General features: G+C 34.9%; 1 protein-coding gene across 1 annotated transcript; it reads right to left on the reverse strand.

Moving 5' to 3' along the window:
* Window positions 1-1419: 1419 nt before the first annotated feature.
* On the reverse strand, window positions 1420-5547 carry LOC134376645 (olfactory receptor 5A1-like; the record flags this gene model as incomplete). Its single annotated transcript, XM_063095133.1, has 2 exons — window positions 4610-5547; window positions 1420-1438 (listed from the first exon to the last, which is right to left on the reverse strand). Coding segments are annotated over exons 1-2 (957 nt in total), but the record flags the coding sequence as incomplete, so codon positions are not given.
* Between the last annotated feature and the right edge of the window lie 5076 nt (window positions 5548-10623).

Here is a 10623-nt window from a genome sequence, read left to right on the forward strand (position 1 = left end):
AGGACATCAAAAGATGAAAAGACATTCCATGCTCTTGGATTGGAAGAAGTAACATGGTAAAAATGTCCATACTACCCGAAGTGAATAGGCTCAAGACAATCCCCATCAAAATTTCAATGACATTCTTCACAGAAATAGAAAACAAACAAACAAACAAAAAACAAAAAACAATCCTAACATTTATGTGGAACAACAAAAGACCTTGAATAGCCAAAGCAATTCAGAACAACAAAAAAGTAAAACTGGAGGCATTACAATAGTTTACTTCAACCTATACTCCAAAGATATAGTAACAAAAACAGCATGGTACTGACATAAATACAGACAGACCAGTGGAACAGAATAGAGAACCCAGAAATTAACCCACATGCTTACTGTTCACTTAGTTTGGACAAAGGCAACCAGAACATACATTGGGGAAAAGACTGCCTTTTCAATAAGTGGTGCTTGGAAAACTGCAAATCCATATGTGGAAAAATGAAACTAGACCTGTTTCTGTTTCTGTGAAGAATGACATTGGGATTTTTACATGGATTGCATTAAATCTGTAGATTGCTTATTCTGTTATGATCAATTTAACAATACTAATTTTCCCAAATCATACACACAGGATACCTTTATATTTATTTGTGTCTTATTCAATTTTTTCCATTAATGTTTTATAGCTGCCAGTATACAAATCTTTCACTTTTGTTTAATTTACCCCTAAGTATTTTGGGTTTTGTGCTATTATAAAGATAATTATTTTCTTAATTTCTCTTTCTTACAATTCATTTTTTTTTTTTACTGTACAATTCATTTTTAATGTGTAGAATCACTACTGATGTTTGTAAGGTGATTTTTGTTTTTTATCCAGAAAGTTTACTATATTTATCCATTCTAACAGTTTATGAAGTCTTTGGGATTTTCTGTATATAATATCATGTGGTGAGCAATCAAAGAACATTTTACTTCATCCTTTCCTATTTGGATGCCTTTTATGTTGAATACAAGTGGTGAGATTGGGCATTTTTGCTTTTTCCTGATTTTAGAGGAAAAGCCTGCAACTTTTTACTGTTGAGTATAATGTCAGCTTAGGGCTTGTGATTTATGGCCTTTATTGTGTTATTTTCCTTTTATGCCTAATGTGTTGTGAGCTTTTATCATGAAAAGATATTGAATTTTGTAAAAATTTTGTATACATCTATTGAGATGATCATGTGGTTTTTGTCTTCTATTCTGTTAATGTGGTAGATCACATTTATTGATTTGTGTTTGTTGAACCGAAATTGTATCCCAGTAATAAAGCCTACTTGAACATGGTGAATCATCCTTTTAATGAACTTCTGTATATAGTTCGCTAGAATTTTGTTGAGGAGATTTGCATCTATGTTCATCACTGATATTGGCCTTTAGTTTTCTTTATCTGTGTCTTTTTTTCTTTAGTATTGGAGGTGATCTTGTCTTGTTAAATGAGTTTGAGTGTATTCTCTTCTCTTTGACTTTTTGGAATATTTTGAGAAAATTTGGTATTACTTTTTCTTTAAAAGTTTGGTGGAATTCAGACAGGAAGCCATCTAGTCCTGGGCTTTTTTCTGATGGGAGACTTTTAAATACTTATTACATCTCCTTACTTTCTTTTAGATTTACAGTTTCTTTGTAACTCTCTCTTGGTAGGTTATGTAGTTTTAGAAATTGATCTCTTTTGCAAGGTTGTTCAATTTGTTAGCATATACTCATTCATAGTAGTCTCATGATACTCTTATATCTGTGTTACCAGTTGTAATATCTTCTCTTTTATTTCTGATTTCATTTATTTGAGTCTTCTTTTCTTAAACAGTCTATTTATGGGTTTCTCAATATTGCTTATTTTTTCAAAAAACAAGCATTTATTTTTTATTTTATTTTTTCTATTATGTTGTATTTTCTATTGTATTGAGGCTCAGGTCTCTGGAACTTTGGTCCTGCCTTCCTAGAAACACAGGACAGCCATCATTTCTGAGCCTTGCATGGACTCTAGGAAGCTACCATTGAGCATGCTCCAGGCTCACCTATACCCAGAAATTGCTGACTTTAACTTCTTTGTAGCCTCAAGGAGTATGACCAACAATTGACTTAAAAGTGTCCACTTCCTTCTACCATTCTTTATTCCCCTTCCTTTTTCACAAATTACTTCCTTCTACAGGCTCAAGGGTAGAGTGGAAGGAGCAAGGTTTTTGGGGCGTAAACACGGATGAACACTGCCCCCTCTCATACTCTCTCCCTCTGTCTCTTTCTTCCTCTTTTCTTCTCTTCTTTTTTCTCTTGTTCTCTCTCTCACTGACATTTTATTTTTGTGTCTCTGGTTGAAGCCATTGCAACAGAATATTTTTTTTAAGATTATTTTTAATTTTCAGTTTTCCCTCACTAATTACTGAAGAGTCTGTCCTTGCTGCAGTGTCTGTTCTTGGTGTCTTTGTCAAAGATCAGTTGGCTGTAAGTACCTGGGTTGATTTCAGGGATCTCTATTCTGTACATGATTCTGTTTTTATGGCAGTAAAATGCTGCTTTGGTTCCTATAAATTTGTATTATAGGTTTAAGTAAAGTAGTGTAATGCCTCAAGGGTTTTTTGTTTGGTTTGGTTTGGTTTGGTTCTGAATTTCTTTGGCTATTTATGGTCTTTCTTTGGTCCATATGAATTTGGGGATTATTTTTTCTATTTCTGTGAAGGATGCCATTGGTACTTTGAAAAGATTGCATTGAATCTGAAGATAGCTTTCAGTAGTACTGACATTTTCACCACATTAATTCTTCAAACCAACGAACATAGAATGTCTTTCCATCTTTTGGTGTCATTTAATTTCTCTGAGCAGTATTGTGTACTTCTAATTTTAGATATCTTTTACCTCTTTGGTTATCCATGTGGAGAAGAATGAAACGAGATCCATATTTCTTACCATATACTACAATCAACACAAAATGGGTTAAATACTTAAGTGTAATACCTGAAAACATAAAACTCTTAAATGAAAAAATAGAGAAACGCTTCAGGATGTAGGAATGGGCAAAGACTTATGTATAAGATCACAAAAGCACAATCAACAAAATAACAAAATGGGATTATATCACACTAAAAAGCTCCTGTACAGCAAAGAAAATAATCAACACAGTGAAAATACACCATAAGTAATGGGAGAAAATATTTGCAAACTGTACAAGAATGAGTTCATATCCAGAATGTGCAAAAAAAAAATCAAAAACTTCACAGTAGAAAAACAAATAAACCAATTTAAAAATGGATAAAGGAGCTGACTAGACATTTATCAAAGGAAGACAAAGGAGCAATAGGTATGTGAAAAAATACTCAACATAACTAATCATCAAGGAAATGCAATCAAAACCACACTGAGTTATCATCTTACCCTGTCTAGACGGGCTGTTATCTAAGTGACTGAGAATAACAAATGCTGGTAATGATGTGGAGAAAAAGGATCTCTTTTACCCTGTTATTTGGACAGTAAATTACTACAGTCATTATAGAAAACATTATGGATGTTTCTCAAATACCTACAGATAGAACTTCCATATAATCCCACAATCCCACTTCTAGGTATATTTTTAAAAAGGACAAACCATCATGTTGAAGGGATACCTGTGCTTCCATGTTCATCACAGTTCTATTTACAATATCCAAGATATGGAGACAACCTAAATATCTGTCAATGGATGACTAGATAAGGAAAATGTAGTTTATATTCATAATGGAATACTACTTAGCCATAAAAAAGAATGAAATTCTTCCACTCGTAGCAACATTTATGAGCTTGGAGAAAATTACTTTTAAAATTAAACATAATTGGAATATGTTTAAAATTAAGCCAGGCACAGAAAGGGAAATACTGCATGTCCTCATTCATAAAAATGGAGCTAAGAAAGAAAGAAAGACCACAATAAAATGTTGAAATTCCTGAAGGAGAGAATAAACCTATCATTAACAGAGGTGGAAAAGGGGGAGGGTTAGGGAGTAACTGGGTAAGGGACACAAAGTATAACCTTTACTTGTAATAATGAACATGCCAATAATATTGATTCCATCATCATATATTGTACACAAATTCTGGGTCAATTCTGTACCCCATAAATTAGTATAAACAATTATACTTCAAATCAAAAATAAACTAAAAAACGTTTTTAATAATTATACATTTAATTTTATGCACACATTGGTTTTATTTTTATTGGAATATAAATAGATATTTAAAAGGAAAAATGAAATAAACAACAGTGTGAAGAAAAGAATAGGATGTGCAGCATCCTAGGTTCTTGTCACTTCTCTACATATATAGTATATATCAGCATCTCTATTCTTGAAAACATAATCAGTTTTAGGGATTAATCTACCTGGATTCTGATCACAAAAACTGACTTTCTAAATGGTATTTAATGTCGGTGGCACTTCATGAGAAAGATCACTTGGTAGGGGCAGGTAAACGCAATGGCACCAAAAATCAAGGAAGCCAGATTCACACCTTTCTTTACCTAGCTGTGCTTGTGTTCTGAAAAGGTCACTTAAATATTCTTACTTCCATCTTTCTTATAGTAATAATAAAAGCTGTCCAAAAGTTATTCGTCGTGAGGTAAATATGCAACCTCTTTGTGACCCCTTTAAGAGCCTCTTTGATGTCCTTGTTCCTAAGACTATAGATCAGAGGGTTTAACATGGGGACAAAGATAAGGTAAAAAACAGACAGCACTTTGTGCTTCACGGAGTGGCTAGAGCCAGGATGCATGTACACAGAGAGGGCTGTGCCATAGTACAGTATCACAGTGGCCAGGTGGGAGGCACAGGTGTTGAAGGCCTTGGCACTTCCTTTAACTGAGGATATTTTCAGGATGGAAGCTGCAATGAAACCATAGGATAGGAGGATAACAAGCAAAGAACCCAAACCCACAAAAATAGCTACAAGAAAAACAGTCATTTGGCACATGAAGGGATTGGAGCAAGACAAAGAAATAACCGGAGGTATGTCACAGAAGAAATGTTCAATGATATTTGGCCCACAGTAGTAGACATGAAAGCAAGAGATTGTTTCAAATAAGCTACTGAGAAAACCAGTTCCGTAGGCCACAGCAATTAACTTCCAATAGCGGCCAGGGACCATGATGGCTGAGTACTGCAGAGGGCTACCGATGGCAACATACCGGTCATGGGCCATGGTGGCCAAGAGGCAGCACTCAGCCAGACCCATCCAGGCAGCAACAAAAAGCTGAGTGGCACAGGCCATGAAGGAAATTGTTTTCTCAGCTCGTAACAAGTCTGACAGCATCCTTGGGCTGATGGAAGAAGAGTAGCAGATGTCTATGAATGACAGGGAACTGAGAAAAAGGTACATGGGTGTATGTAGGTTAGAGTTGATCCTGATGAGAATGATAAGACCCAGGTTCCAGATGAGGGTCACAAGGTAGATTCCCAGGAATACTGGAAAGAGGATGAGCTGCAGCTCTTTTTCATCTGAAAGTCCCAGGAGAATAAACATGGCCACAGAAGTGTGGTTTCTGTCCCCTTGCATAGATCTGCTTGATGCCATCTGCAGGGAAAAAGGTGAGAGAAGGAAATGGTTTTATTCTCAAAAATGAAAAAAAAAAGTACACTGAATTTTTTTTCAGTCATGCATTTGGCAATATATTCAAACTTAAATAATCGAGGTAGAGTGAGTTTGTGCTATCCATGTATGTTCAAACATAACTAACAGTTCTCTTTAATAAATATTATTATTCTGCCCATGTTGACTATAGACAGTAAATCATCATTAGTATGATACCACATACAATATTTTAATTTTTTGTTTTCTCATGCCAGATTTTGCAAATATACGAGACTTTGGAGAAAGGCCACATGATGAAAATAATGTCATTTCTCTACATGGTGAAACAGGACAATTCAACTCAGACATGAATGTGTTATTCACTCAGTGCTTTGCAAAACCCCTGAATTATGCTGGGCCTCCTGTGTATAATGAGGATGCTGTTTAAAATATCCTTAGGTGATCTTTAAAATATCTTTGAGAACTTACATTCAATTAATGGAAAATCAGGGAGAACTGATAATTCTGTAACTGCCTTTCTGATATCAGAAACCCTGGAGAGATGAAAAAATAATGTAGGAGGAGGGTCGCTTAAATCACACACCAAGAAGCAGCTTGGAAATGGATGTGACTTAACCAACTTAATGATTCCAGGAAAGCCCCTGAGAAATTAAACAATAGATGGTTGAAAGATCCATAATGTTCCTTCCTTGCATGTGTGTATTTTCCTTTTCTCAAATCAGAGATATCAGTGGGGTATATTTTCTAGGACAGAGATTCTTAATCTTCTTTGGGTCAGTGACACTTTTTAAAAGCTTTTGTAATCTCTAAACCCTGTACCCAGAAAGCTACAACCACTTCTACCTCTTAATACAGCTTTTTTGTTTGGTTTGGTTTGGTTTGGTTTTGGGTTTTTTTCTTATTATTATTATTCTCAATTACCTTCATGTCTATCCTTGGTGCCCAACTTAATAACTTTTCTTGTACAAGGGTGAGTGACCTGAACTCATAAAAAGTTTAAGATACTTAGACAATTACATGGGGATTAGAAAACTGAGGCAGGATTTGGGAAAGTTCGTATGTTTTTTCACACTGAAGACAGTCCAGGGAAAGCAAAGCACTAACGTTCAGGCCAAATGGTAACTAAAGGAAAGATTTTTTTATATCAATCACTATGTGTTCTTTTGATGATTCTATAGCTGTCACTTTCTCTAAGCAGTCATCAGAACATCCCATAACTTAAACACATTTTTATTTAGATCAATTGAAGTTACAAAGAAAATCATGAAGACCCTTGAGAGGTGGAAAAGAGGTGTTAAATACAGCCTGGGAGTTTTGTTTAAATACAGAAGTTCAAGTATTGAGCATTTCCCTTGAGAAAGGCTAGGAGAATCATGGAATAAACTATGTCTATGAACTACAAATATTTGCAAACATTAGCTTTCCAAAACGTCTTCCTTCTCAGCAACCATTTCCCTGTCTCCTAGGTACAAAAATGAATAAAAATAGAAAGTCCTCATAAAAGCTTAGACTTATAGTCAGAAAAGGTTTAATGTTCTTTTTCCAAAATCAGATCAGTCATTTCTTCCTGGTGCACTTTTCTGGGAAAAATTCTGAAGGAATGAGGTGATTAATCAAAGAACAAAGTGAAATTGCAACTAACATGGAAGGGCAGAATGGTAGCAGACAGGAAATTCATCAACATCCCAGAATTAGAAGATGAATCTGTCCACAGTGAGACTGAATGGAGAGAGAATCTGTTTGAAAGAGCAGGAAATTTTATTCATTATTGTTCATCAACAAAGCTATGACAACAAAAAATTTATTGAGCAGTGATAATAATACTCATCTTATCCTTGTAATCATGAAAATATGTACAACTTGCTCCAATTTGCACTCATTCGATATGGCAAACTTAGAGATGTTGTGCAGTTTACCAAATAAAGCATTAGTATTCTGAAAATTGCATTTATATTTCTATTATATGTCTCTGGAACCAAAATTAGATCTTCATGCTCTACCTTCTGCTTCACTAAAACATCCATTATTTGTGTTTCTCTATTTTGTTCTCTTTTAATTTAACAGATCTCTCTTCTAATAGTTTCATTCTATAATAAGTTTTGTTAATTTGACATTTAATCCATCCATGTGTTTCCCATTTCAATAATAATGATTCGTTTTCTCTTCTAGAATTTCCATTCTGTTCTTTTCCCAAATAGTCAATTTTGATAGTCTCTTGTGGAGTATACTAACATTAGTAAAGCAGATGTATTTCACAGGGTCTAGCTTCTAAGGCCATGTAGTTTGGGGTATACCCTAGCTTTTTAGTATTACACATGGAAATGTTAAATAAAATGATACTAACTTTGCTTTGACAAAATGTTTTGGTCTTAACTGTGAAAACTTGATCTATAGCTTTTCCTTTTCTTTTAAAAAAACTTAAAATAAAAATGGGGGATATGTGGAGTATACTAACATTTATAAAGCAAATGTATTTCACGGGGCCTAATTTTTAGAATTACACATAGAACTGCTAAACTTGCAAAAGACTGGAAACTTTTCCCAGGCTAAAGTCTCTGTTGTAGATAAAGAATTGCAACACAGCAAAGTTGCTGGCTCTAAGGGCAGATGTCCTTGGTGCAGTGAAACCTAATGATTGTTGCCATGACATTTATCTTCCTGTTCTTTTTGTAGTCACCTATGATCCTTTTCTTTAACTTTCTTGCCTGGAGAATAAATACTATGAGAGAACCCTAGTTTGGGGTTAATTTTCTGAGGAATGCTTCTCTCTTGAGGGTTCCTAGAAATTAACCCATTTGGGACCTCTCACTGCTCAGAAGAAATGGGCTTTGAATAATCATTTGTATACCATCACCCTGGGAGAGGAGACATTCTCTTATTCTTGCATCACACAATCAGTAGCATCCTTCAGTTAAACATTTTAAACATGCCCATTTAAATTATCATTTAATAATTAAATACGTATTTTTGCAAATTTGATTCTACAGTTTAATGCTATTGCTGATTGTTGGTCAAGGTGCACTTTTTTCCTGTGTGTTTAGTGAATTTTGATCATAATTTCATGCTCCTTTGAACTTTATCTGCAGGGAGCATTGAAGCTTCAGTTTAAATTGTTTTCCTCCAGAAATGAGTTTTATTATTTCTGTCAGGTACCATGGGGGCAATAAGAAGCCAGAATCCCTTTAAATAACAATTTTGAAATGGACTTTTTCAGAATCACCATAGAAATAAGACTTAGGACACATTTCTGAATAAGTAGAGGTTTGAGGTAAAGAATAATAAGATGTTTTTCTTTTTCTCTGTCTCCCCTCTAAGGCTGAGAGAACTGTGCATATCCCTGTCTCATTTTGTGAAGCAGGTTTTTCTATTCTTTCCAACAGTGCCGCCTGTTGGGAGTCCCTGTTTCAGCGGTGTTGGGGTTTGTCTCTTATCCAGACACACACAATATTTTTTCACCAGCCCCATAAATATATGTCCATTAAATTCCAGGCCTTAGGTCATCAGTGTTTAGTAGACCCCTCCTGGGAAAATGCTGGCCCCAGCTCACTCCCTTCTAAGGTCTGTGTTTTCTTGTCATCTTTGTACTTTCATGAATTTATTTGCACTTGTGTTGGTTGAGCCATTAAAAAATGTATTTTGGATTTTACCTACATGTCTTTTTATTTATTTATTTTTAAAATATAATATCTAATACATACAATTTGAGTACAAAGTTGACCTCCAATAGTTGTATAAAATGTGTTGTAGTCACATCAAGATAGTTTTTTTCACCATTATAATTCATAATTATTCTTTTTCTCCACTCACCAATTTCTTCCTTTCTTAGTGGTTTCTGTGAATACATACTGATACTTCACCATATTCCTAAAAACATTTATACAAACAATAGTTTTTATACAAGTTTTGGTCATTCCAGCTTATCACTGGCCAGTTTTTTTCTAAAACTCCAAAGCTCTTTGATTTTTTTATATTTTTTGCTCCTTATATGATTAATGTTGCCTTGTAAGCAAGGCTTGGTATCAGATACCTAATATTTACTAAGCATATACTCTATTCCAAGTACTATTATGAATCTTGTTACATTTTATCTCATTTTAATTTGGCCTACAGCCCTATGAGTAATGTACTCTTCTTCTCTTTAATGATAAGAAGACTGGGTCAGAGTAGTAAATAGCCCATGATTACACAACCCATGAAGAACAGAACTGGGATTCAAATCCAGATGCTCTAGCTTCAGAACCACATCTTAAAATAGTGTTCTCCACCGCCTCACTAGAAATATATTAATTGCTGCATTGATCTTGTTGTTAAACAATATAGAGTGCAAAGCACTATACTTGGTGGTTTCCATGAGGCAAATGATCTCATAAGGAGCCTGTAGCCCAGTAAGATGACAAATGCGCCCATGGAGGCATAATACAGCAAGAGAAGATGTGTGCCATGAGGAAGACAGGGATAGAAATCTTGTGAGTGATCACAGACTGAATGTAGGCAGGGAGTTAGAGACCAAAAAGGGCTCCTGCACATTCATTGCAAAAATTTCTCACAAGGGTCTCTAAAATGTCAGAGTCTATTTCAGAGACATTATAGCACAAATGAACATGGCAAGAACAACATAATTGAACATGCCATCAATAACACAATCACCAAATTTCTTCACATAGATACTCTTTCAGGAAATGAACAGAAAAACAGTAATCCTGACACTTTGCCAGTGAAGTGAGACAAATTGAAAGGGAATTCATCTTCTTCCAGGAAAAAAAATCATGAGGTATTAAACTGTTTTGCAAAACATGCTGGTGTAACTGAGAGACAGGAGAACCTCAGCATTTAGATGGTAACCACTGCAAAGCTTGTTCCTACAGATATCTAAGAGAGAGAATTACTAAAGCACAGCCTGCCATACACAGAGAACTGTGTTAATCCAGTGATAATGTTGAGAATCTTTTAGGTACCTTTTAATTGCCACATTGTTTTTCTCAACCATCCCACATTCTACCACTTCCAATTAAACCTTATTTGGGTTGCCTCTTATTTATCAAGCTTTATTCTTCTGTT

This window comes from Cynocephalus volans, chromosome 4 (assembly GCF_027409185.1).
Source record: "Cynocephalus volans isolate mCynVol1 chromosome 4, mCynVol1.pri, whole genome shotgun sequence".
Taxonomy (NCBI): Eukaryota; Metazoa; Chordata; class Mammalia; order Dermoptera; family Cynocephalidae; genus Cynocephalus; species Cynocephalus volans.